Source organism: Leptonychotes weddellii, chromosome 11 (assembly GCF_054177405.1).
Source record: "Leptonychotes weddellii isolate Sample4059 chromosome 11, ASM5417740v2, whole genome shotgun sequence".
Taxonomy (NCBI): Eukaryota; Metazoa; Chordata; class Mammalia; order Carnivora; family Phocidae; genus Leptonychotes; species Leptonychotes weddellii.
The window spans coordinates 3,723,392-3,750,386 of record NC_138379.1 but is presented as its reverse complement, the minus strand read 5'-3'; the positions used below and the strand labels follow the sequence as shown (position 1 = coordinate 3,750,386).

The window sequence follows — 26,995 nt, the reverse complement described above, 5'->3', positions numbered from 1 at the left end:
GCACAGGCTCCGGCCCGGGAACTCCGCCTGTCGCGGCAGCAGGACCTCAGCGGCCCTGGGCCCGGGCCCGGCGGCGGCCATGGCCTCGGCGGCCGTGGAGAGCTTCGTGACCAAGCAGTTGGACCTGCTGGAGCTCGAGAGAGACGCGGAGGTCGAGGAGCGCAGGTACGGCGTCGGTCGGCAGTTCCCCAGCCCGGCCAGCCTCGGGCAGAGATTTGCCCTCTCGCCCCCCGAGTCCCGCCAGCGGCCCTGGGGTGCTCGGCCGCCGCTGGGGATGGGACTCTGTCGCCTCCCGGGCGGCCCGTGCCGGTGTGGGGCCCTTAAGAAGCCTTTTCTTTTCGGCCTGGAGCCCCCCCACTCCCGAACATTCAGTCCTAGGTCCTGCCTCTTCCCTCAGCGCGTCCTCAGCCCTTTCCCTTCTTCGGTGCGGGGCCGGTGGGAGGGCTCGAGGATGCGGCCGCCTGGGCTTGGGCGGGCGTGGGGGGGGCCTGGGCGGGGGGCCTGGGCGGGGTGTGGGCCTGGGCGGGGGTAGGGGTGGGGGAAGGCTTGGGCCTGGGCAGGGGACCTGGGCAGAGGGGTGGGCCTGGGCAGGGGACCTGGGCAGAGGGGTGGGCCTGGGCAAGGGACCTGGGCAGAGGTGGGCCTGGGCAGCAGTGGACCTGGGCGGGGGCAGAGAGGTGGACGGGGGGATCAGGGCAGGGGGGTGGGCCTGGGCCTGGGCAGGGTGGGTGGGCCTGGGCAAGGGACCTGGGCAGGGCCTGGGCAGGGACCTGGGCAGGGGACCTGGGCAGGGGCCTGGGTCTGGGCAGGGGGTGGGCCTGGGTCCTTGTAAATGGTGCCATTCATCTAGGTGCACTCACGCTTTGTGTGTCCGCGCGAGTGCGGGCTCTCAGAAAGGGCTGAGCAAGTGTGGAGGAAGACCAGCTCCCCCTGGGGAGTGCGAGGCTAAGGCTGGCTTCAGGGACAGGTGGTGCCAAGCTCAAAAATGAGTGAGGTGGGTGGAGGAGCCATCCTGGATGAGGTGTGGGGAGATGGGCACTAGAGAGAGCCCTGCTTGCTCCCTGGATGTGAATATTCATTTAGCCGAAACAGTGACCGCGAACACTTAGAGAGTTCTGTAAATGCTCTCTCTGTATGTTCGTTTCTTTAACACTCAGCGTTTCTCTGATTTTGTGCTTGAGAAGGCCGTGACACCGAGCAGTTCAGTAACTTGCCCAAGGTGACACAGGTGGAGTCGGGTTGGAGGCTAGGCAGTCTGATTCACTGCACTGCAAATGTGGATGGGTTTGTGTGAGAGGCTTTTGATTAGAAGATTAAGGGCTTTTGCAGTCATATCGACCTGGGTAGAACCCCAGCTCCAGGTATGGCTGTGGGACTTTGCAGGTTACATTTCTGACCTTTAGCCACCTCGCCACTTCCCACTTCACAGGTTTGGGGTGAGCACGAGATGGTCTGCTGTCAGGCGCTCAGCTCAGTACCCAGAGGAGAGTGAGCACCCACGGAGAGGCAGGCAGCGCTCAGATTGAGGAGGGCCTTGTGGGTGAGCTTGTGTTGTATTCTGTGTGCAGAGGATGGCTCTCTGAGCAGTTAAGTGCAGGGGGGTGTGGGGGTGTGGGTGTTAACCTTAAAAATAAAATGGCCAGTTATTTTACTAGCAAGATGGGTTTATTCATAATGGCAGAGATTGAAATTCCGGCCAAGAAAGCTGTGGCACAAACTCTAGGTTAGAGCAACAAATGAAGGAGAGGACCTTTATTTTACGGAGAAGGAGGGCGTGGGAGGGATTGTTTTGAATGGAAGTCCATTACAGAAAGGCAGGAGTTCAGGGTGATGACCTTTGCTCACTGGATGAGTTGGAGGGGTGGTGGATTTCTTGTAGGGTATGCGATGTGCATCTTTCCCTGTTGCTTGATTGAGGATTCTGCCCTGTCAGGGTCTGTAACTGACAGGGGATGGTGCAGCTCCCCCTTCTGGCCTCCCCACTCCACTTTAGTGAGGTTTTCCTTTATTAAGTTTCGAAGGGGAGTGGATAGGGTGGATTTCCTGGGTGCTCCCGCTTGCAGCTGGTCAGGGCAAGCCCCCGAGGTCAGGCAGTTAGGAGGCAGGAAGCTCTGTCTGATCCAGACGATGAGGGGTGTGGCTTGAACTAGGGTTATGGTGGTGAGGATGAGAGGCAGAGTGGATTCATGTGGGTACAGATGGCGAGCGTTTGGTGGGGGCACCGATGGACTTAGTGACCCGGGAGAACCAGGGCGCAGAGTGTGAGTAGAGCTGGTAGAGAGACCAGCTCTACCTGCAGGAGGGGTGGGGGAGCAGCAGGATGCCAGGGCAGATGTGGAGCCCTTTTGGGTTTTATTTAGTGCCCGTGCACAGATCTTTGTCTGCTTTTCTCTCTCTTTTACATTCGTCTTGTATGGGTGGAAGTAAAAGCTGGTAAAGCGTAAATATTGAACACTCAGTGTTGGGTGTCTTCCAGGTCTTGGCAGGAAAACATCTCTCCGAAAGAACTGCAGAGCCGAGGCGTATGTTTGCTGAAGCTGCAGGTGTCCAGCCAGCGGACTGGGCTGTATGGGCGGCTGCTGGTCACCTTTGAGCCCAGGAGATGTGCATCTGCCGCGGTGCTTCCCAGCAACAGCTTTACTTCGGGTCTGTGCGTTTGCGACGTCGGCATGTGTTGCATACCGCTGGTCTCCAAACTGTGACTTTTACTCTCGTGAAGACCGGCTTGTACATGGCTAGTTGGAGAATAAAGTGTGGCAGTGAAGAACCCTTAATTAGAAATTCACCACTTATGTGGCCTTTTGGTAGCCTAGGTCTGCGTATTCAGCATGGCAGCCACCAGCCACAGGTGGCCCCAGAGCTCTTGACCTGTGCGCAGGACGCACCAGATTCTGAAGCTCCAGTACAAAAAAGTTTAGACTATCTCCAGAGTCATTTTTTTTGAAATCTGATACACGTTGAAATAGTATCTGTCATGTATTGGGTTAAAATATGTTGTTATTAAGATCAATTTACTTGTTTGTTTAAAAAAATTTTTTCTTTTTAAGATTTTATTTATTTGACAGAGAGAGAGAGAGACCATGAGCAGGGGCGAAGGGTAGAGGGAGAAGCAGGCTCTCCGCTGAGCAGGGAGCCCAACACGGCCCGATCCCAGAACCCTGGGATCATGATCTGAGCCGAAGGCAGATGCTTAACCGACTGAGCCACCCAGGAGCCCATTAAATTTTTTTTATCACGGCTCCTAGAAAGGGTAAAACTACATGTGACTGTCCTCGTATTTGCCTTGGACCGCCGTGGTGCGGTGTGCATGGTTCTGTCTTCCCCCAGCTTCTCGTGCCCAGCACGCTCGGGGTACACTCGTGCCAGCCCTGCTGGAGAGAAGAGGCCGCCGAGCCACACACCGGGGTGTCTGGTGTAGCCCTCAGACCTGGAGACAGCAGCATGGCTGTGCTGTACTTGCTCTAGAAAAGTTTCCGCCTTGTTTTGGTGGTGACGGGTTTTGGTTTCCTATTCTGATTTCCCAAACTCTTGCCCACAGTTGTTGGGCTGGATTTGGAGACAGAGGGGATGAAGGGCCGCTGGTTGGAGTCAGGTCTCACATGTTCTTGTGGAGTGAGCTAGAGCTCATCGCTGCCCGCCCTCTGTAGATGGGGGCTGGGGGCGTTAGAGTGGCATCTTTCCACTTTGCTGTTGGGGTCGAATGTCCGTGGACATTGGTTTTGAAAACCAAAAGTAAAAACCTATTCAGTAGTATATTCAGTTAGCCAGCATCGTGGAGTGTGACCCCAGAGATTCATGAGGGGTTCATAAACAGGAAGTCAGAGGAAGCGGCATTTCTGTGGAAAATCTGATGTGTCGCTGCAACTGTTGATCAGATTGAGGTGAGCTTCTTGCTTTTTCTTCTGCAGAGCAGTTTTAAGGCTCAGCTTAGAAACGTCAGTTCTATGCAGGGTGCTGGTGGGGAGGTCCCAGTAGGCATGGAGTCCTCTGTGCTCAGCCCCACAGCAGGCCCTGCACACAGAACCAGACCCTGCCCCAGGAGCATTGTTGCCGTCTGCTGCTTGTCTCTATAAAGTTGGGGAAGGAGCCAGAGAAAAGGTTCGAGGTGCAGATGAAACTCATCGCCTGGAGGAAAACAGCCCAGGCTTTAAGAGCGTGCCTGGTGCCTAGTTGACTGTGGCATATACTTTCCAACATGGAGGAGTGGGGGTGTAAATACATGAGTAGCTCTGGCTTTATCTCAGAGTGGAGTCTGTTTTGGTCAGAACTGTCTTCTGTTCCAGATGATGAAAAGCTAAGCCAGGGGTGCCTGGGTGACTTAGTCGATTAAGCATCTGCCTTCGGCTCAGGTCATGATCTTGGGGTCCTGGGATTGAGTCCCGGAGCAGGGAGCCCACCTCTCCCTCTGCCTGCCCCTCCCCCTGCTTGTGTGCTCTCTCTCTCTCTCTGACGAATAAATAAACAAAAATCTTAAAAAAATTTTTTTTAGCGGCACCTGGGTGGCTCAGATGGTTAAGCATCTGCCTTCGGCTCAGGTCATGATCCCAGCGTCCTGGGATCGAGTCCCGCATCGGGCTCCCTGCTCTTTGGGAGCCTGCTTCTCCCTCGGCCTCTCTTTCTCTCTCTCTCTGTCTCTCATGAATAAATAAGTAAAATCTTTAAAAAAAAAAGAAAATTTTTTTTTAGAAAAGCCAAGCCAGATGGGCTTGGGCAAGAAGGATTACATTGATTGTGATACTAGAAGATTGGCTTCAGGGCTCATGGGAGGTTGCTTGAAGTTAACTTCTCTCCATTTCCTGGCTTTGCCATTTTCTGGGTTGGCTTCCTTCTCAGGCAACACCTGATAGCAGTTCTGGCCCTGACATGCCCTCAGGTTTCTGGTCCAGCTGGACAGACGGAGGGCCTTTTCCCAGGTGCCAAGCAAAAGTGTCACTGCATCTCAGGGGCAGATTTGGTCCCGTGTTCATCCCTGAATAGTCACTGGGGCCGGAGACGTGGGACGCAGTGACTGGTTCAGGCGTAGGTTGCGTGCTCCTTCCCTGGTGTCAGGGTCACCTAGTGGGTGAGTGAATCACCCAACAATTACCATGGAAAGTGGGGAGATCTGTGCTGAGTGGGCAGCAAATGACCTCTCTCCCTCTTTCACTCATGTTCCCATTCTGCCTGGAATGTTCTCTCCTAGATGTGCTTGCGGCCCCCACTTTGTTCAGGGCCCGTCTTGCTTACCTGTCACCACTCAGAGGAGGCTTTGCCATACACTGTTTCTAAAATGATGCCTTTGTTCCTCTCCATCTCCTCCTGGGCTTCGTCTTTCCCTAAAACCTTTGGTGCAGACGTCTGCGTCTTGTTTTTAATCAGACCATTGCTTAGAGCAGTGCCTGGCACAGAGCGAGTAGGCACTTTAAATGTTTAATTGACTGGCATGTTTGCCTTAAACAGTTCGTTGATCTCAAGTCAATTTTCATATTAATTTAGGTGTTGGTTAACAAACTTTTACCGCTACTGGTTTCATTCCTAAAGAGAGCAATAGAGATAGGATATTTGAGATATGCTGGAATTTATTATATAAAATACTTCACAGCTTAAGTCTGCACAGTGTTTGTGTAACTTGAATCTTTGTTTCTACAGGCGATATAGTGGGTCTGTATGACGAAGGGAGTCAGCTGGCCACGGGGATCCTGACCCGGATCACGCAGAGATTGGTCACGGTGGCCTTTGACGAGTCCCACGACTTCCAGCTGAGCTTGGACCGGGAGCAGGCCTACAGACTGTTAAAACTTGCCAATGATGTCACTTACAAGCGACTGAAAAAGTAAGGGTGTGACTGGGAATCACTTGTTCTTCTTCCTCAAGCACCACTCACTCACCCCGATCGCTTGTCCTGCTGGGCAGAAGAGAGCAGTTGCAGTGAGTGTGGAGTCACTGGGGGCTGCTCATGGGAGACGGCGGCTGCAGGTGGCCACGCTGGGCAGGGGTTTGGGCAGGGAATCAATGTCTGGTTTTCACCAAACTCCTGATTCTCGTTTTCTCCCTTGGCAGGGCTCTGATCACCCTAAAGAAGTACCATTCTGGCCCCGCGTTCTCACTCATAGAGGTCCTCTTTGGTGGATCAGCCCCCAGTCCTGCAAGTGAGATACGTAAGAACCTTTGTGTTTTCTTTTCTGATTGAAGTCACTGTGGAAACACCGAGAACAGCAGGGCCTAGGGTGTTTGAGCGAGAGTTCGAGGACGTGCAGTTAGAAGGCATCTCTTTTCGTGTCTTTTATAAATTTCTTTGAGTGACTCATGTGGACTGGACTCTCGCGTACTCAGTGCAAGGAAGCAGCTCGTTCTGTTGACTTTACAGCGTTCTCTTTATCTATGTTCTTTTAAGATGTAAGGATGTTCTAGCTCGGTGATCTGTGGAAATAGGATGGCTGAGCACAATATGTGCTTAATAGTGTTTTTGTGTTTGTTTGAAAAGTCCTAATTTGGGACACCTGAGTGGCTCATTCTGTTAAGTGACTGTCTTCAGCTCAGGTCATGATCCCAGGGTCCTGGGATCGAGTCCCACATGGGGGGGTCCTTGCTCACCGGGGAACCTGCTTCTCCCTCTCCCACTCCCCCTGCTTCTGTCCCCTGTCTCGCTGTGTCTCTCTCTCTCTCTGTCAAATAAATAAGTAAAATCTAAAAAAAACCCCCAAAAACAAAAAAAAACTTTCAAGTCCTAATTCTGAACATATTTGATTGTTTCTTGGCATCCTTCAAATTGAAGATCGCTTATTTCTGATGAGAAGAGTAATATAATGTGTGTTAATTGTAGAATATTTGGAAACAAAGAAGAGCGTTAGCAAGGGAAACAGAGCACTTGAGAACCTGCCATCTGGAGTTAGCCTCCCTAGTATTTGTGTGTATTCTAGTCTTTTCCATGTAGAACACCGTGTCTTTCACATACAGGCATTACGTGTGCACACATGCACTCCTTCCTTGTCTTTGCGCTTTCTCCCATCCCTCTATGGTCTTGAAGAACCCATTTTGAGGGGAGCATGTTGTCTCCGCAAGCAGCTGCCGTGATTTGCCAATCCTCCACAGTCTGACTTTGCCACTTTCCCAGCACGGCCTCAGTGAACCTTCAGTCTTCCTGCTACCTCTGCCCACGTGATGTCGGGCCTGTGCCAACCACCCAGAGTTGTGTTGGCTTTAAACACAGGGCTGCTGGGTGGTACCTCCAGGTTCTGCACGCACTCACATTTCAGTGTTTTATTCTGCCAAATATTTATCGAGAGGCTACTATGCGGGCACTGAATTAGAAATTTATTTACTGTGTTTTAGGGAGCTCGGTAAATTGTGGTTAGGTGGGTAGCTAAGGAAAAGGGATGCGGTGCGGAGAGCGGGGCGCGCTGGGGCTTTGGGTCAGGTGGTCTGCTGCTGCTTTTCAGCTTTGTGTCAGTGGCCAGGCCAGCTCAGGGCGCTGTGCCCGGGCGTTCTGCTCACTCACGGGTCGGGCGTCTCCTCACACAGGCGCCCTGCAGAGCTGGACACCGAGCACAGAGCATAGGAGGCAGATAACTGGTCTTCATCATGGAAGATTCCGTGTTCACAAACAGGATTCCCAAATTTGCTCCTAATTCCTTTTTGTCGTTTGTTTTTGTCATTTTATGGGCGCTTATAAAGGGGCAACATGGTAGAAATAAATAACTTAATTTTTATTTTTTGAGAGAGTGAAAGAATGAGTGCACGTGGAGGGGAGGGGCGGCAGGGGAGAGAGAACCCTAAGCAGACTCCCCGCTGAGTGTGGAGCCTGATAGTGGGCTCGTCGATCTCACGACCCTGAGATCATGACCTGAGCCGAAATCAAGAGTCGGACGCTTAACCGACTGAGCCACCCAGGCGCCCCTAGTAGAAATAAATAGATTCCGAGAAACATTTACTTGAGAAAGGCCTGTTATCGTGGAGCATGAGTTGGCAAACTTTTTAAATAAGGAGATGGATCGTGAATATTTTGGGCTTCGTGGGCTGCTGTAGCAGCCAGAGCGCGTCCGTGAGTGGGCGTGGCTGGGTCCCGGGGAGACCGGGCTCACGGAACAGGCAGCCAGCTGCACTGGGCCTGTGGCCCATACTCTGCCACTTCCTGTCCCGGGAGGAACCGCTGGAAGCCCAGGCAGGTTGATTCTGTGTCAGCTGGCTGGCTCCCAGGGAGGTCCCAGAGCCCCGTGGGTGGCACTTCCCTCGGTCAGTGCCCCCTGCTGGGAGGAAGCACTGGGGGCACCGAGCGGGAGCCTGACCCTGCCGCCTCTCCCGCAGAGCCGCCGCCGTTCTGTAACACTTCCCTGGATGCCTCCCAGAAGGAAGCGGTCTCCTTCGCGCTGTCGCAGAAAGAGCTTGCCATCATCCATGGGCCTCCTGGCACTGGGAAGACCACCACCGTGGTCGAGATCGTTCTGCAGGCTGTGAGGCAGGGGTTAAAGGTGGGCCCCGTCACCACGCATGAGCTCCCCGTGCCGGGCTCGCAGGCGCTCGGCTGGGTCTCAGCCTGGTCAGGAACACTCCTGCCCGTGTGCTGTCCACAGGTGACCGATCTTCTGAGACGCGGAGTGTTGTATGTTACTGTTCACTTACATTTTTAATGGCTGAGAAAGGGTCTTTTATTCTCATCTGTGTCAACATGAGTCACCATGGATTCTGAGCATGTGGAAGAATTTCAGAAAATCTTTGTTTCTGAATGTCAGATCACAGTAAGAATTAGAATGATAATGGTCAGCATTTTACTGGGTGCTTTTTATGAAACAGTTGTCCTTCTGAGTGCTCTCCATGCATCACTCAGGTAATCCTCACAGAAACCCTGGGTGCTGGGGGCTGCCAGTGCCCCCCGTTTCCAGAGGACACGGAGCTAAGGGCACAGCCCCAGTCAGGAGCAGTGGGTGGCAGGGCCAGGGTTTGAACTCAGGCAGACTCGCTCTCCGGGGCTCTTGCTCCGAGCCTCCCACTCCTCTGCGGGCAGAACCGCTGCTTCGAGCTGAAGGGAGATCTGTCGCTTGGCCACGAAACTGTCCAGTAGTTTCCTGCAAACGAGTGACTTGGTGTAGGCATTTGAAAACTTGATTAAGTGATGACTCACTGGCGGGAAGCAGGTCTGGGGGTTTGATTGGATGCCTTCTCTTTGCATAAACGGCGAGAAAGAACACAGCCCTGTTCCCGCTCAGGCCCTCAGGATGTGGGGAGGGACGGCCGTGGAGCCTGCTTCTGAGGCTCGTGTCGGGGGGCTCTCCGCCCCACTGCCCCTGCAGCTGTCACCTGCTTCTGATGGTGGGGCTTCGGGTTTTTCTCTCCTGATTGAAATCACTACAGAAAATAGTTTTAGGAGCAAGATTGAGCCCATCAGAAAGATTTTCCCTTGTTCCACTTTGTCAGGTGATAAAGTGATTTCACTGGTGATGAGCTGGATGCTCCAGTCCTGATAATTTCAGGGCACGCTTTAATCTTCGGGTCCTTTTTTTCCCCAGTTGCAAGTTATTTAACATTTTTGGTGCTTTGGTGACTAGGAGTTCTTAAGACCCAAGCTCCTGTAGAGTCTGCGGTAATGTGCGTCCTCTAGGCTGCGCCCAGCCTTCCTCCAGCTGTAGGTTTGCGCTCGGACATGACCACTTGTGCACACTCTGTCCTCTTTTCTTTATCCTCAAGGTTTTCCCTTTGTTTTAGTGTGAACTGAAGTGGTTAACTAAAGAAGTCACCGAATGTGAGCTTTGCTTCCGCAGGTTCTGTGCTGTGCTCCCTCTAATGTGGCCGTGGACAATCTGGTAGAGCGTCTGGCTCGGTGTAAGCAGAGAGTCCTGCGCCTCGGGCACCCTGCCCGCCTGCTGGAGTCCATTCAGCAGCATTCCCTCGACGCGGTGTTAGCACGGAGTGACAGCGCCCAGATTGTCGCGGACATCAGGAAGGACATCGATCAGGCCTTTGTACGTAGCTCCTACCAGCGACCGCTCTGCGTGGTTTCTGATCCGCAGTCTTTCCTTGGAGTCACTTCTGTCTGTGTTCCTCTCGGTTTTCTTTCATCTCTGCCAGTTCTTTTTAAGAATTTCAAGCATCGGGGAGGCTTAGTCTGTTAAGCATCTGACTCTTGATCAGCTCAGGTTTTGATCTCAGGGTTGTGGGTTTAAGCCCCACGTTGGGCTCCACACTGGGCATGGAGCCTACTTAAAAAAAATAAAGAATTTCAGATATCAGGACTGCCCATTAAAAAAAGGTCTCTCCCAGTTTTATTAAGAAAAAAAAGACTGTCTACTTTTGATAGGAACTTGTACTCAGCATGTAATAGGGACTCGACTGTTTTCAAAGTAGTTTCGGGAGTAGGTGAGGGATCATCTTAAAGAAGACATCTCTCTAAGCGTCCCCTGGATCTGGTCATGTTGGCTAGGTAATGTTGGCAAGAAAATAAAAATTCAAAAACTCGTCCCAATTTTTGGTCCATTTTACACCCCCCTGTGGGAGAGAGGCAGCGGTGATGGGTTACTTGGAGATTGGAGAGGTATTTTATCTTACAGTTTGGTACTTTGGAGCTCGGTGGTTCTCTGATTGACACTCCCCGTTTGCTCGCTGTCAGCTGGCCTCACGGCCTCGCGGTGGTGCCCCTCGGTGTCCTGGCCCCACAGGGCGGGGGCCGCGAGTCAGCCTTCCTATGGGCGTGGAGTAGTGGGGTGGCACTCCAGATGCCAGTGTGGGCCCAGCAGAGGTGGGGACAGGATGAGGCATGTCATTCGAGGGTAGAGGGGGTGTAGAAGTGCGCACGGATGGTGTTCCCTCCACCGCAAGTGTAGATGACTCCACTTCTTGTTCCCGTTGACTCAGTGCTTTTCAGGGTCTTCTTCTCCATAAGGGAGGCGCAGGAAAACCCTTCCGGTCAACCCTGCCACACTCCATCCTCCAAAGGAGAAATCACAGTTAGGAAGGGTGTCTTTTTTTTTTTTTTTTTAATTTTATTTATTTATTTGACAGAGAGACACAGCGAGAGAGGGAATACAAGCAGGGGGAGTGGGAGAGGGAGAAGCAGGCTTCCCGCGGAGCAGGGAGCCCGATGCGGGGCTCGATCCCAGGACCCTGGGATCATGACCTGAGCCGAAGGCAGACGCTTGACTGAGCCACCCAGGCGCCCCAGGAAGGGTGTCTTTTTTAGTATTACAGAAAGGCCTTAGGTAAGCATTTTATAGGTTGAAGAAAATTTGTTATTCTCTTGTCAAGTGTGGACTAACAGCTGAAGTGTAGCCTCTCACCTGGAAGCAGCTAGAACCCAAATCCTGGGATGGCAGGTGTTCCTTCTTGCCCAGAGCACGTGCGGTGACTGTGCAGGATAGGGTGGGGTCCAATTTCTGGTTTCGTCTGAGTTACAGTTCAATCCGCCGCGCGTGTCGAGGGCCTGACTCTGCCCCCCTGCCTCTCCCTGCGCGGGTGATGCTCGCTGGAAGGCCGCAGGGGGTGCCAGGAGCTTGCTTACCTGTGTGGATCTGTTGCTCCTTCGAGACAGGTTTTGGACACATTAGTGCCTCTCGAGAGACTTCGTGAAGTGGACCAGCTGGTTATAAACAGAAGCACTGCAAGAGCACGAAAGAGCTAAGTTCTTGCAGAGTTGTGTGCACATATTTATGTGTTCTTGGCTTTTCTTCACAGGCGAAGAACAGGCAGACCCAGGATAAGAGAGAGAAGAGTAGTGTTTGGAGTGAAATCAAGCTGTTGAGGAAGGAGCTGAAGGAGAGGGAAGAGGCTGCGATGCTGGAGAGCCTCCTGTCAGCAGCCGTGGTGCTGGCGACAAACACAGGTGAGGGGAGTGGGTCTGTGCCCGCTGTGGTCCCCCAGAGGGGCCGGGAGGTGCTCTCCCTTCCGCAGTTTGCTGGGGGGGGGCGGGCGGGGGGGTTGTGTAGAGTTGTCCGGCAACAGTGGGTAGGATCCACCAGGGAGTTTTCCTTGTGAGGAGGTTTTCAACAACAAACTCCGTTTGTTTCACTGATACCTAATACAGGGATATCCAGGTTTCCTCTTCTTGAGCGAGCTGCTGTCTTCAAGGAATTTGTTCATTTAATCTAACTGATTGCACGCACAGGTCTAAAGTTGTTCATATCCTCCCCTGACTGTAAAAACTATCTGTGGCATGTGTAACAACATCACTGGTTTCATTCCTGGATCAGGGATTTGGAAATTGGGTTCTCCTCCCTCCCCGGAGCTTGCTGTTAGTGTTCTGTTGTTCAGTGACTTTGCTGAGCTGATTCCGAAAGGCCTGTATCGTCGCCCCGGGCGGCCTCTGAAGCCTGCCAGCTTAGGGGGCAGGAAGGATCCCACAGAGTGCCTCCTGCTCCGGAAGCAGCACATCTGCTGGGCTTGGCCGAGGGGGCTCTGTGTGTGTGTTGGGGCGCACTTTTTACAACTCCCAGGCCTCACTTCCTGTTGTTGCAGAGCCAGGGGTGAGCCGTCCGTGAGCGCTTGCGGCCTCCTCGAGTCTTGCACGTGCATGCACACAGCCTGACAAGTGTGTGTGGCCCACTGGGTCCCCGGGGACAGGCTGGAGCTTTCCCAAGCCCCCATGGACATCTCGCTCCCCGACTCTTCTTGGAAGCTTGCAGGTTACCTCTTGCTCGCTCCAGCTGTTAACGAGTTGCTTCAGAGACTCTGATGGTTTTGGGCAAACGCCTGAGGGAAGGGCTGTCTGCATCAGGTGAGCTCCAAGTCAGGAGAAATACAGTCCTGAGAGTGGGATCTTCCGGGGAGCTGGCAGACAGCCCCAGTCATGGCATTTCTCTGGGAATGGGGCTTCAAGGGAGTTCTGCCTCCTCGCTGCGGGTTTTTCCCATGATTGCCGGCCGTTGGTTTCAAGGCTCCCACAGAACCGGGGCCGCAGGCAGGGCCTTTCCTGTAGGAACACTGCAGAGCTCTGTGTTCTGGCCCAGATTGAGCCCCCTTTTTTTTTGTTGTTGGTTTTTTAAAATTATTATAAGATTTTATTTATTTGAGAGCGAGAGAGCACAGAAGGAGAGGGAGAAGCAGACTCCCTTGCTGAGTGGAGAGGATGATGTGGGACTTGATCCCAGGACTCTGAGATCATGACCAGAGCTTAACCGCTCCGACGCTTAACCGACCCCACCACCCAGGCACCCCAAGAGCCACGTCTTTTAAAACAAACACTCCCTGGGTTGCTACAAGCCTTTAGCTAATTACTAGAGTTCTGAGAAAGTTTATTCCGACAATGCTGCCGGTGTTCTTGTTGCTCTCGTGGAGGGAGAGGGTTTCCAGAGGTCCTTCTCCACCTGATCAAATCTTTAAATGTGGTGCTTGCTGGAAATCACAATGCAGCCTCCCCCCCAACTCGGCAAGGTCAGCTTGTGGCCTCTTGAGTCCTCTTGTCCTGTTGGATGGGGAGCTAGAATGGGTCTCCTGGACATGCCTCTCTTTATACCGTGAGGTTGCATCCATACTCTGAACCCACCAAGTTCTGCCTCCTCCAGCAGCTTCTCCAGCCATCCTTGCAAACCCCATCCCTCAGGGGGTTCATCAAGACACAGGTCTGAGTCTTGATGTTAAAACCTCCCTTCCTTTAAGCGTCTGCCTTCGGCTCAGGTCATGGTCCCGGAGTCCTGGGATCGAGTCCCGCATTGGGCTCCCTGCTCTGCGGGGAGTCTGCTTCTCCCTCTGCCTCTCTCTCTCTCTCTTTCTCATGAATAAATAAATAAAATCTTTAAAAAAAAAAAACAAAACAAAAAAACAAAAACAAAACAAAACAAAAAAAACCTCCCTTCCTGTGGCAGGCACCTTCGTACTTTGTCTGTGTTAGTACGTATGTACCGTATTAGGATTTGGTCATTGTAACGGCCCTGTGAGGTTCAGGTGGTGCCCACGTTTGTAGATGAGGAACAGGCTCAGGGTGGGTGGCCTGCCCGGGCCCACTGCTGGTTATGAGGGTTGGTGTGGGGCCCGGGTCTTGCTCACACGTGAGCTTTTGCCATGGCACGCCTGTCCCAAGAAGGAGCTGGGGCCGTGGTTTTGTGTTGTCAAGTACACGGGGGCTCTTCCCCTCCTCCCCAGATGGGTACTCGGTTAATTGTTGTGTGTGTCCAAGAGAACATCTTACGGGGTAATTAATTAAGCTCTAGATTCAGAAGGTGGTACGGAAATAATACTTAGAAATCAGATACCCTTCCAAGGCCTTGGTCCCAGCCCCAAGGGGTGATTGATTCTGGTGATCAGGATGTTGGGGTGGCACTTGCCTAGGAGCACACTGCCCTACACTGAAACACAGGTGGGCTAGAACAAGAGGTTTTTAATGTTCTTCCTGAGTGTTTATTCCAAGATGCATACTTCTTACACAGTCTTAATGCCAGACTGGATTCTGAACCGACTGGCCTGTTGGTGTCTCTTTCGGTGTGGTCGCAGCCTCTAGGATGCGGCTAGCACCTTCTGTGAAGGCTTACGGTTCCGATTTCACCAGGTGCTTCTTCCGACGGCCCTCTGAAGCTGCTGCCCGACGGCCACTTCGACGTGGTGGTCATCGACGAGTGCGCCCAGGCCCTGGAAGCCAGCTGCTGGATCCCCCTGCTGAAGGCCAGGAAGTGCATCCTGGCTGGAGATCACAAGCAGCTGCCCCCCACCACGGTCTCCCACAAGTAAGAGCCCTGCCCGCGGTGCCCTTCTCCGCCCTCTCCCGCCACCCCTTCAGTCCGACCTGGGGCGTGGCAGCCAAGAAGCCCTGACGTGCCCTCCTCTGCGCGTTTCCTGCCCGTTTTATTGCACGCGCTGGTTTAGGTGTCAGGCGGGTCAGGCCGCGTGTGCCCGAGCTCGGGGGTTGTAGCCGCCACGCACATCTCTGTAGTCTCAGCACCTGGCACCGTGCCCAGTCTGGGCCAGTTGAATGGAGTTTCCCTGGCGAGGCCAGCAGGTCGATGTGCCCATTCCCGCCGGGTGGGGTCCGAGAGACAGTTGCTTCTGCGGGCGGGCCGACTGGCCTCTGGGTCGATCAGCTTCCGGCCTGGCGTGGAGACTTTAGAGTCCTGATCTCTAGGCACATCCTGCCACCTAGGCCACAAGGAGCGACCCTGTAGGCTCCGATCCTACGTGCTGTAGATGGAGCGGCGGTCCCTAGTGTTGTGAGTGAGCGCGGCCGCCCCCAGCCCCCTCCTCACCTCATTCCTGCTGCTCCCCTCATCCACTGCTCCGGCCACACTGGCCTCCTCTGCCCTTGCTGTCCCTGTCCAGACAGCTCCTTCCTGGGCACAGGGTGGCCTTGCCGTCCTCCATTCAGTACTCTCTCAGGTGAGCCCCCTTCGTGGCCCCCCGTGACCACCCTGTCTCAGCGCTTCTCAGTATTTCTGAGCACGCATCCCTCCCCCTCCCGCGCAGTGGTGCGTGTCAGGTGTCAGTCTGTCTGTTCCCTGGCCGTCTCAACTAGGATGTGAGTCACATGCAGCCGGGGCCAGGGCTGGCCTTGTGTCCGTTCGCCTGGGGCCGCCCACCATCCCTGAGGCAGGGCAGGCCTTCCCGCGCAGGTGGCTGTCTTCTCGTTCCGCTGCCGCCTGAGACGGTCCTCTCCTTGGCTGTGAGTGTGGACAGGTCCCAGTGGACCTCGGAACGCTCCCTTGGTGTTCTCTGATGGCCGGAAGTGGAGACACGCCAGCGCTTGTCGGGTGGAACCCCGCCAGAGTGGAGTGGGGCCCCCAGGCGGAGGGGCATTAGGTCAGGATCCCTCAGAGAATCTGGTTCCTCAGAGCGGGTGCAGTCCAGGTGGAAATGGGGGGCTACGTTTGGGAAGTTTGTCCTGGTGGGAGAACTGCTCCCCAGGGTGGGAGTTGGCGTGCATCCACGCCTCCGGACAGGAGCTCTGTGGGTGCTATTCAGCGACTTGTTCCGGGGTGCCAGGGGCCCTTGAAAGAGAGCTTTGTCCTCCACAGACCTTTGTGTGGAGAGCGTTTGGATCTGTGCCCTCGGGGCAGGGACGCCCCCTCCCCTGCTGGGGGACGCGTGCTGGCTAGGAGGGCTAGCTCTCCGCGCTCAGTTGGGACTGGGGCCGGCAGCTGCTTCGCTCATGTCTTTGGTGTGAGTTGTTTTCGGTAGGTGTCCGTATTGGAAGAGGTTGACCATGAGGTCTTACGAGCTCACAGAGCGAGGGCCCCTGAAGTACGATTAGGAACTTTCCCTCGGTTTTAGTGTCACCGACTCGGCAGGAGGTGGTGTGCCTTCCTGGGGAAGAGGAGCTCCAGGCTCCGCAGCTCACTGGCTGGGTGGCTTGGGGCTGGTCATGCCCCCCTCTGTGTCTGACTCTCCCCCTGGGGAAGTGGGAAGCACAACACGACCTCCTAAGGCTCTGTGAAGATCCAGCGAGTCAGTAGGGGTAAGGTGTGAAGACTGAGCGAACGTTAGCTGCAGTTACGATTAGCAGTGGGTTACTTGCAGCTGAAGTATGTTGGAGTTTAAGTAATTTGTCTGTGATGGTTTGCTGTTGCTACTGGAACAAACTTAAACAGCATAGGTTAATTGTCTGCGGTTTTGGAAGTCGGAAGTCCAAACTCTGTCTCCGTGGGTTAAAGTCAGGGTGTTGGCAGGGAAGCTCCGGGGGAGGGTTCATTTCTTAGCCTTTTCCAGCTTCTGGAGGCGCCTCACTCCTTCACCTGGGCCCCACCTCCTTCTGTAAGCCAGCAGGCGGCGTCTTCAACCCTCCGTCTGGTCATGTCTTCTCCCCCGACCCTGGCCCTCCTGCCTCCCTCTTAGAAGGACCCCTGTGATCGCATCGTCCCAGCTTAACTTCACACACACAGGTCAGGTCGCATGTTCGCAGGTTCCAGGACGAGGACACGGGCTTCTCTGGGGTGACCGCACCCTTAATTTTAGGTCAGAGCTTGGTGGGGGGCTGGGTTCTGAGGCTTGAGCACTGCTTTCCTGGCCCCTGGTTTCAGGCTGGACTCGGGGGCTCAGGCTCCGCTTTCTGGTTGCTGTCTTGGCGCAGGGCTGCCCTGGCGGGGCTGTCGCTGAGCCTGCTGGAGCGCCTGGTGCAGGAACGCGGCACGTGTGCGGTGCGGATGCTGAGGGTTCAGTACCGCATGCACGAGGCCATCATGCGCTGGGCCTCGGACACCCTGTACCACGGGCAGCTCACGGCCCACCCTTCCGTGGCTGGGCACCTCCTACGGTGAGTGACTCGGTTCTGCCCTGCCTGGCCTGCCCTGGGTCCCTCGGGTCACCCGAACCATGTTCCAAGGCACCTCTGAGGCTGGTTTCAGGAGGGGAGAGGGGCCTTGCTCTTGCACTTGGGGTGCCCAGTGTCTGATGTTCTCCACGCCCCTTGTATTCCCAGTGGAGCAGCTCCGTTCTCCCCTGGGAAGAGCCCGTGCCCAAGGGGGTGACGGGAGACGTGAGTTCTGTGGTTAGGACCTTAGCTCCGCTTTATTGCCCTGGCCTCACGAGTTCAGTCTTCCTCTGTGTGCAGGGACCTCCCAGGAGTGGCTGCCACGGAGGAGACCAGCATCCCCCTGCTGCTTGTGGACACGGCCGGCTGCGGGCTGTTTGAACTGGAAGAGGAGGACGACCAGTCTAAGGGGAACCCTGGTGAGCTTGCTTGGACGGGGCCAGCTTCCTGGCTTACACAGACCCTGAGCTCCTCTTCGTAGAAACCAGAGTGTCTGCAGTTGCCCACCTTGGAGGAGCTGAGTGAGGGGGGAGAAGAGGGGAGGTGGGAGCCCGTCCCCGATGAGCTGGGGGGTTCGAGCCAGACGGGAGCACTCGCAGCGCCCTTCTCAGCGGGCAGCCCTGGTTCGGGGGGAGGAGGTGGCCCAGCTCTGCCTGCTCAGCCTTCGGTGAGATCCTTGCGCACCCACGGTGCCAGCCTGCTGGGTCGCACACTCGGCACTGCAGAGGTGAACTGAGGCTCAGCTGCGTGGCCTGCGTCTTCATTGTCTGGATGTGCAACCCTGCGGCTCAGGGCATTGCCCCAGGCGCAGTGTAAGATGTGCTTGTTGAATTGGGCGGAGGGCTGAAGGAGCTAGCATGCATGACGGGGATCAGCGCGGGTGACCTGGACTCACAGCCTGCTTGCTGCCCTCCAGGTGAAGTGCGCCTCGTCAGTCTGCACATCCAGGCCCTGGTGGACGCTGGTGTCCGAGCGAGTGACATCGCCCTCATTACGCCATACAACCTCCAGGTGCGAGGGGCAACTTTGTGTGTCGGGGCGCAGTCACCCACAAGTGCCTGAAGGACGGGGGTCACGTAGTGTCTCTGTGACTAAACTCCAGGTGGAATCGACCACCTCACGACTGGATCCGGGGCTCACATGACATCAGCAAGCGTCCGCGTCCGTCCGTCCCTTGTACTTGCTGTGCCACACCCCTGCCCCATCCTGATGTCAGCCGGCTTCCCCGGTTGGCCTCGTTTTCTGGACAGCTGCCGAGTGGCCCTGGCTGTTTTGGGCTGGCGCCATCCTTACAGGGCTGCCCCAGGGACCGCTGGCCCCTTCACGGCATCTCCCACAGGGTCTCAGCTTTGGCCTTACGAGTCTGGCTCAAGTCCCCATCTCTGAGCTGGTTGCTGTGGCCAGAGGAGGGTCCCTGCCCATCTCTGGGCAGGAGGGCCGGCTCTGCTTCCTGGGCTGAGCGTGGGATGGGCAGTTTCTTGAAGGAAGATCGGGGTGCTGCCTGTTACCTGGAGGAGGGGTGGAGGCTGGGCCAGCGGGAGCAACCATCACGGGCTCCTTTCTTTTCGGGGTTTCTCGCATTTTCTCTCTCGGTGCCTACGTGCTTATCGGTAAAGCCTGTCTTTCTTGGTGGGAAAACGCAGCTGCAGCAAAGTATCATGAGGTCTGTGGATCGGCTGCCACCCCTTCCTGGTTCACAGCCATCACCCAAAGGGGCGTCCGAGGCAGGTGGCTTGTCACGAGCCAGAAGAAACGACATGATGTCAGTGCTGGGCTGTGGGGCCACGTCTGACCTGTTGAGGTGCTGCTTTGTGTGTTCACTGAGCTGTCAGGCGGTGGTCGTGGCTGTTCTGCGGTGTGAGGCCCTCTGCTGAGTCCCAAGGGCAGAGTGTCGAGGCTGCCCTGGCCTGAGCTGAGCTGAGGACCGGCCTTACTTGGTGTTCCAGGTGGACCTGCTCAGGCAGAGCCTTGCCCACAGGCACCCCGAGCTTGAAATTAAGTCCGTCGATGGCTTCCAAGGCCGAGAGAAGGAGGCCGTGGTCCTGTCCTTCGTCAGATCCAATAGGAAAGGTACGTGGGGCTCAGCAGAGTCCTCTGGGGCGGCACAGAGGGCAGACTGCGGTTCTGCTAGGGGCTGTGCCGGGTGGTGCGAGTGCGGCCTCTGTGAGCTCGCCGTCGGGCTGGAGGCAGGCGAGAGGGCGGGCAGGGAGTAGGGGGCAGTGGGGCCCTGACGGAGCCCGCTCGGGGCCAGTGCCACAGGGGGCAGGGGTGGTCCCTGGGCTGCTGCGGGGTGGGGCCCGGTGCTCCCGGCAGAGGGGACAGAGCGAGAGGCTGACAGCACGGGGGTGCGGGCGCGCCCTCGGGGACCGCCTGGACGCCCTGCCCAGGCCGGGGAGGCCCCTGAAGCACAGAGCTTGGTTTTGGGCCTCAAGGTGCAGTTAGCCTCAGGGCCTGGCTTTTATACTGCTCTGGCGTGTGGCCGTTCCTTTGGGTGGTGTACCCAGAAGCAGCTTGTCTGGGCTTCGTAAGGCGCCTTCAGTGGGAGGCTGAGGACGGATGAGAGCGTGGGGAGGGGTGGCAGGGAGCTGAGGTGCTGCAGCGTCCCTCACGCCTTCCCCACTGCCGGCTGCCGTCACTCTCTGGGCTGGGCTGAGGGAGGAGGTCGTACCTGGAGATGAGCGGTGCTTTGGGAGCTGCCACCTGCAGGCCACGTGTGGTGGAGGCGGATTGGGAGGCCCTGGGCGGACTGTAGGACGCCTGCGCGGGCGGCGGTGTGGGGGCGGCTGGTGGCCGGTGGGGCGGGCTGTTGGGTGATCCCCTTGGTGATCCTCACTGCTTGGGTGCAAGAGTCCGTCTTCCGTTCCTCCCTCTTGGGTCCGCTCTGCCACTCACCCTGGCTCATTCCTAGGCGAAGTGGGCTTCCTTGCCGAGGACCGGCGGATCAACGTTGCCGTCACCCGCGCACGGCGCCACGTGGCGGTCGTGTGTGATTCTCACACCGTTAGCAAGCACACCTTCTTGAAGACCCTGGTGGATCACTTCGCGGAGCACGGGGCAGTGCGCACGGCCTTTGAGTATCTTGACGACATCATCCCTGAAAACTACTCCCACAAGAGTTCCCAGGGCCACGGCCGAGCTGGCGCGAAGCCCCACGGCTCTGCGGCGTTGGCCAGGAAGCCTCCTGGGGGCCGGCCGCGGGAGGGGGCCCAGGAGGCCAGAGCAGCTGAGGGGCTGGAGCGGAGGAGGTCGGGTGGGCAGCCCTCGGGCCCTGAGGTCCCTTCTCAGCCCAGGCTCCACGGAGGCAGCCCAGAGGGAGCGGGGAGCGGAGACCGTGCAGAACACTTCAGGGCCAAGATCGCCGAGTTTGTGGCGAGTGAGAAAACCCAGTTGGAGTTTCCTGCTTCCCTGAACTCCCACGACAGGATGTGGATCCACCAGATAGCCGAAGAGCATGGGCTGAGGCATGACAGCACTGGGGAAGGGAAGAAGAGGTTCATCACCGTAAGCAAGAGAGCCCCGCCCGCCCCGCCAGCCCTACAGCGTCCAGCAGGGACCGGCAGCCAAGCCCCTGTCGGGCCCACGGCCCCCAGCCCCACACAGAGCAAGCCCCCTCTTGGGGAGCAGAGCAGTCAGGACCCCCTGAATCTGAAGGCCCTGCACCTGGAAAGGCTGCAGAGGGAGAAGAGCAGGCGGGAGCGGCCAGCCAAGGAGGGGCCGGCCAAGGAGGGGCAGCAGGCCTCGTGCTCCGGGCCGCGCACGTTAGCAGAGAAGAAGAAGAAGAAAGAAGCAAAAGGTAAGTGGGTTCATCTAATGGGAATACAGGCCTGGTGTCCCCTTAGCTGGGGTGTTTGCCCCACTTGAAGCCCGCTTGTCACCCTCAAAAAGGTTCAGGACTTCTTGGTGCTACTGCCTTGATTCTGCATCTTGCGCCTTGATTGGGTGTGAGCTCCTTGAGGGCAGTGATTGGTCACGGTGACCTTGATGTCCCCAGGTCCTCAGGCAGGGCCTGGCAGGTAGAAGGCCCTTGGGGTGCACTTACTGCAGGGGAAGAGCCTGGAAGAGGAGACGAGGACAGTGGACAGGAGCCCGTGGGCAATCGCAGACCTCCGTGCTGGGCTTCATCCGTGTTCCGCTGGGACCCGAGTGGGCTCGCAGGTCGGCTGGCCCGCGTCCCGGCTCCCATCCTCCGCGGCGGCGGCTGCGCGCTTGTGTGCTCCGTGGGGCTCTCTGCTCTGCCCCCCCGTCCCGCACTGTGATTGAGCATCCACGGGCCCTGAGCTTGAAGACCTGGGTTTTCTGGAGGCCTCTGGGTAACCTCTTACTCCAGCTGTCGTTGCTCTCCCAGGAGGACCGCACAGCCAGGCGCGTCCTCTTTCTCTCGTTGAGTTCCTGTGAGCAAAGCTGCGCGGGCACGACTCCTGGTCTTAGAAAGCAGCTTCAGGGCCCTGAGGCTGTAGCTGATTCATTATGTGGGGTTTAGTGAGTAGCTCCCACGTGCCCAGCTTTGTGCTGGGGAGTAAGATCACCCCTGCTCTCCAGGGCGGCTGTAGAGGCAGAGGGAAGAAATGTCACGTGCCTTTCTAAACCACACCGAGAGGAGGTTAGTACTGTGAAGGGCAGGTGCTGGGACACTGACGGGAGGACCTGGCCTGCCTTCTGGGGGTGTGTGGTGTGTTCACGTGAGGACAGAGGGTCCTGGGGAGGCTTCGCCCTGTTTAGGCCATGGTAGCATTGCTCAGTTTTGAAGTGTTTATTCAAGCAGCTACCTTCAGAATTCATCTTGCCCCTCAGGCTCCGAACATGACCCGTCCAGCTGGTCCCCAGACTCTGCCGAGGTCCCCGCACCTGAGAAGCAGAGCCAGTCTGAGCAGGCCCCTGGGGCCATGGCTGGAGGCCCCTCAGGGAAGGGTGCCACTGGATGCATCAAGGGCTGCCTGCCACGCAGGAGGGTTGGGGGAACGACAGGTCCTGTGGGATGAGTGGTCAGCACTCTGTGAGATCTCATTTCTGGGTTGGGGCCTGAACACTGTGTGCCTGGTCCCTGCGTCCTGTTTCCTGAAGACGCCGGCGAGCAGCGAGCACCTTGGCAGGCCTTGTCCGAGCCTCCTGGTACCGCTCCTGGGCCTCAGCACATCTGTCCCTCCCCTGCCTCGGGGCCCATGTGAATGCAGCAGAGCCTAGCAGCTCTGCAGCCCGTCTGGGGGGGCGGGCTAGGGGCACCTCCCCATTTGCAGGGGACCGTGGCAGAGTCGCACCCGCATGGAGGGACCGGCGTGGCCGTGGCCGACTGAGGCGCCTGCAGGCCAATGGGGCTGAGCTCACGGTTGCCCCCGGGTCCCCGCCACGGCCGACCGTCCTGGCCCGGGTGCCTGGCACTGCGGCATGCCGAGTATGAAGAATTAACTCAGGGAAAACGCACGCCGGCGCGTCTCGTCTGTGTCCGTGCCCCAGGTCATTGGCGACAGCTGCCTGGTGGATGCCTTCCCGGTGTTCCCCGCACGTCCACGCACAGGTGTTTGGGGTACACGTGTGTGTTTCACAGAACTGCACTTACACGTGATCTCGTGGTTTTCTTCCGCTTGTGAGCATTTTCTGATAACTTCAAAAGATTTCTACGTACCTGGTCAGGAGCGCTGAGGTCCCCTAACATTGTGATCTGCGAATACGCTGTGGTTCGTCCAAATACGCTGTCGTTTCCCCGGTACGGTTAACGTCGTAAGGAACATCGTCGTGTTTACATGTTCTGTTGATGAAAGAGGACGGGCTCTTCAGGGGCCCTTTCCGTGCACTGCCAGCCCCTCCTAGGAGGTCCGCATGCGGCCCACACCTCCCGGCAGGGACCGGTTATTAGCTCGCTGAAGGAGGGCCGCTCTAGGCTGGACAGACACCGAGCATGACCGAGGGTCATCTGCCTGTTGACTGTGAACTGAAATCGGGAAGCTGGGCGCGGCAGCTCGGTGGGGCAGCCGTGAGTCCGGCGTCTGTGTTCTTCCCTGTTTGAGTGGCCCTTTTCTTCCGCTAGGACACGCGGCTGTAGATTTGCCCGGTGAGGAGGACTTCGAGGCCCTGGTCGCGGCCGCCATCAAGGCTGATAACACGTGCGGCCTCGCTAAGTGCACGGCCAGTGTCGTGACTGTGGGCCAGCTCTGTCTGCACTGCGGCCGCCGCTTCTGCCTCAGCCACCACCTGCCCGAGGTACGGCGGCCCCTCCCGGGGTTCAGACGGCGGTGGGGGGGGCGGTGTCTGCAGGGCTCTGGGCAGATGTGCTCCGCACACCAACGGTGCCTGGCCGCGAGCACTGGGCATTTCCGGACAGACACAGACCCCGGCTTTGTTGTGAAGGCATCCGGGTGTGAGGAAGTAAAACGTCACACTTGCCAGGTTGCAGCCAAGTTGGTGGGAATTCTGGGCAGAGAGGATTTTGTTCAGTGTCTTTGGGGTCCGTCATGATTAGCCTAGGGGAGGTGGGAGGTGGGGCCTCCGGCCTGCGGTCTGAAATGGGCTGGGTGCCCATTTCCGTTCATTTCTTGAGCCCATTTGGTTGGGAACCTCCTCTGCCAGGCATGGGGAGCTGGGGGCCAGAGCAGGCTTCATCTCTGCCCCAGGGGGGCGAGGACCTGCGGGACCTGGGTATGAGGCCACGTCTGGTGAGGGAGGACCCGGTGCCGAGCTGGCGGCGGGGGTGGGGGCTGGGCTGGGGAGGGCATGTGTGAAGGCCCCAGGGAGGGGGTGCCTTTGTGCAGCTGGGAGCAGAGCAGGCGGCAGGGTGGAGTGGAGGCTGAGAAGCCTGCGCCCTGAGCAGTCGAGCCCTGGTTCCGGAGGCTGCGGGAGCCCTGAGGGCTTGGCACCACCATGTTTTCGGAGCCCTGCCTGCAGCACAGGGACGGCTCAGGGCGAGGCTGGGAGGTCCTGGGGTGGGTCGTGAAGAGCGAGGAGCGGCGGGCTTGGGCCCTGAACGTGGCCTGGAGCCGAAGACACAGTCAACAAGCGTGCAGAATAAACGGCACTGGGGGCCCTGAACGGGTTGTGGGTCGTGATGGAAAGGGGAAGGAGGACCCAGAGGGGCCCTTGGGCTTCCGGTTTGGGCCGATGGGACGTGGCAGGGGGGCTCTCGGAGGAGGGTGGGGGGGCAGGTGTGGGGGAGGGCATGTGGTGCCTGGGGTGTCCCCGTCCTGGACGAGCTGCACGGGGTGCTGGTGGCGTCCCACTCTGGGTCAGCGGGTGGAGCGGCTTGCCAACAGGGAGCTTTGCCACCTCTTAACCTAGAGAGGGCCTCCTCCCGGGCAGGGGCTCCTCTCCCTCGCCCTCCACGCGTGCACACACTTTCCCCTCCTGACACACGCCCGTGTGTGCACAGTTTGTATTCGTGCCCGTTGACAAAGCGTGTGGTGTTCGGGAAAGCTGTTTATCTAGGACGTTTAGACGTCGTCAGGTGCGAGGTTTGGGCGAGCAGCTTGCGTTACCGGCGCAGCGTGTGGGTCCCTGTGCGGGGCGGAGGGAGGTGCCAGACCCTGGGCGGCTCCCGCTGCAGGAGCAGCTCCCGGCCCCCGGGAGCACATGTTCCCCATGTGGCCGGAAGTGCCGCGGGGAGCACCAGCACCGTGTCCCGTCTGACGAGAGGTGCTGGCTGCAGGCAGGGCCACAAGTCCCCCTGCTCAGAGACGTGCCGTGGGCTAAGGCTCTGCAGAAATGGCAAGAGCTGGGCGGCGGGGACTGGGCCGCAAGCACCAGCCCTGTCACCTGCCCCCTTGCGACATGGGCAAACGAACTCGGCCTCAGCCCGAGCCGCTCTTCCCACACGTGCAGTGAGCAGTGTGCCTCAGCCCTCGCCCCCTGACCTGGGTGCGGCGAGGAGTGGGGGACACTGGGTGTGGGATCCTGGGCCACGTGGAGAGGTTGGCGCCACCCGGCTGTCTCTGGGAGAGCTGTGGCAGGCAGCCTGTGGGCCTGGGGCCGCCCAGAGGGCGAGGGTGAGGACACCCCGTGGGGGGAGGACAGGCACTGCGCGGGTGGCCGGCCGCAGGGGTCTCGGTGAGCTGCGCACAGGGCTGGGGGCGCCGATGAGTGAGGTCCAAACTGGGCCCCACCCGGCAGTTCCCAAGGGAACAGCCTTGGTCTGTGCAGTGGGTTAGCATGGGCTTTCTAGACAGAACCCGGGACACACACTGGTTGTAGTGCTGGGCACTGGGCAGGCTCGGAGGTTTCCTTCCGTCTTTCTTCCTGTCCTTTCAAAAACGGAAGGAGTTACGTGAGAGCTTCCTGGAAACACGGGGGCACTCCATCGGGTCGGGCTCGTTGCGGAGCTCCCACCACAGGCCTAGCGTTGGGGGCAGATTGAAGAGCGCAGCTTTTGGCCCAGAGGGGACAGTGGTTGTACTTGGGCCGCGTGCTCACGGAAGGGCAGCGTGGCTGCAGGGCACGTCGCCAACGTGTTGATGTTCAGACGCCGCTGCCGGGGGCCCTGGGTGTGTGTGCGTCACCCCCCATCAGGGAGGGTGTGGGGATCTGGCCGTGCACCACCATGTGCGCAGAGGACGGTTCGGGCTGAGCTGAGGGCAGGGGTGTGGTTGCGCCCTCGTGCCCCCCACCCCGGCAGCCTGCTGGTGAGGACCGGGTCCGGCTGCAGGAGGAGTAGGGAGCCCCTCCAAGACCTCGTGCTGGGGCTTCGTGGTCCCCGAGCTCTGCGATGGGCAGCATTGCAGGCCCTTTGTCCCCGTTTGGCTCGGCACTGACTGCTGTGTCCCCCCAGATCCATGGCTGTGGGGAGAGGGCTCGTGCCCACGCCCGGCAGAGAATCAGCCGGGACGGAGTCCTCTACGCCGGCAGTGGGACCAAGGACAGGTCCCTGGACCCAGCCAAGAGGGCCCAGCTCCAGAGGAGGCTGGGTAAGAAGCTGGATGAGCTGACCAGCCAGAGGAAGAGTAAACGGAAGGAGAAGGAGAAGTGACGCGTGAGCTCTTCACACGCAGCTCCAGAGCTTCTGTCTGAAAAAAACCTGTGGGGGCGAGCAGGGCTGCTTTCTGCTTTCTTGTAGCTGCTCCCCGTGACGGTGTGCAGCCTGGCCCACCTGCCTGTACCAGAGCCGGGTGGGGCACGGTGTCTGTGGGAGGAAGGGTGAGGTTTTGGACCCTGGAGATGAGCTCTTCTAACCTGATAGCTCTTGGAGGAGGGTGCCTGGGGCATGCAGTCATTGCTACATGGCCCCCTCTCTGGGCTTGGTGTGGGTCGGTCCGGGCAGGTCCCGTCCCTCTTCTGCCCTGGACCATTTCCCAGTCTCTTCCTTCCTTCCCAGTCAGAACCGAAATCCCAACATCTGAACCTTGGGGGTGTTGCTGTGAGGGTCTCCCTCAGACTGCCCCAGCCCAGTGCCCCCTCAAGCTTCGTACAAGGAAATTCCCACCGTTGGGGGCCGGCCAGCTTTCAGGCCACCAGAGGAGGGAGAGCACCTGAAAAGTCAGATCACGCGTCTGAGAACGCCGGGTGCCTCTCCCGTGTGTCCCCACGCAGCTGACTTCACCGAGGCCGGTTTCTGTCTGTGCCCTGTTCCCTGCCGGCTGCGGTGACCCGTCCTGGTCGTGCAGGGCGGCAGACACAGCTCAGGCTGCTCCTGCTCGGTCTGGAGGTGCCCCCGAGGTGCGTGGCCCGAGCGAGCCCTTCGCGGGTGGCGGTCGCAGGAAAGAGCTGTCGCAGGGCAGCGGCGCGGCCGACACAAAGCCGAGCCCTCCCACAGGTGTTCTCCAGCGTTCTCTGCCGGCTGCTGTAGTGGGGAGAACCTCAGGCGATGTCACAGTTTAGTCTCAGAGTTTTGTTTGTTTAAGTGGGCTACAAATTAAAGAGTAAAATAAAGATCTATGCACACCG

General features: G+C 57.8%; 1 protein-coding gene across 2 annotated transcripts; it reads left to right on the top strand.

The window, feature by feature from the left end:
- The first annotated feature begins 4 nt into the window (after positions 1 to 4).
- Positions 5 to 26,995, top strand: IGHMBP2 (immunoglobulin mu DNA binding protein 2). Of its 2 annotated transcripts, none has more exons than XM_081797629.1 (15): positions 5 to 165; positions 2,477 to 2,646; positions 5,629 to 5,812; positions 6,040 to 6,137; positions 8,284 to 8,549; positions 9,735 to 9,935; positions 11,641 to 11,788; positions 14,447 to 14,621; positions 16,955 to 17,137; positions 17,435 to 17,553; positions 18,051 to 18,145; positions 19,081 to 19,204; positions 20,043 to 20,927; positions 23,157 to 23,329; positions 25,884 to 26,995. In XM_081797629.1, the coding sequence occupies exons 1-15, from the start codon at positions 80 to 82 to the stop codon at positions 26,079 to 26,081; spliced, it is 3,105 nt and encodes a 1,034-aa protein (XP_081653755.1). In that variant the 5' UTR covers positions 5 to 79; the 3' UTR covers positions 26,082 to 26,995. The 2 variants fall into 2 exon arrangements, with proteins under 2 accessions (XP_081653755.1, XP_081653756.1); XM_081797630.1 differs by having other exon boundaries at positions 6 to 165; positions 8,284 to 8,447.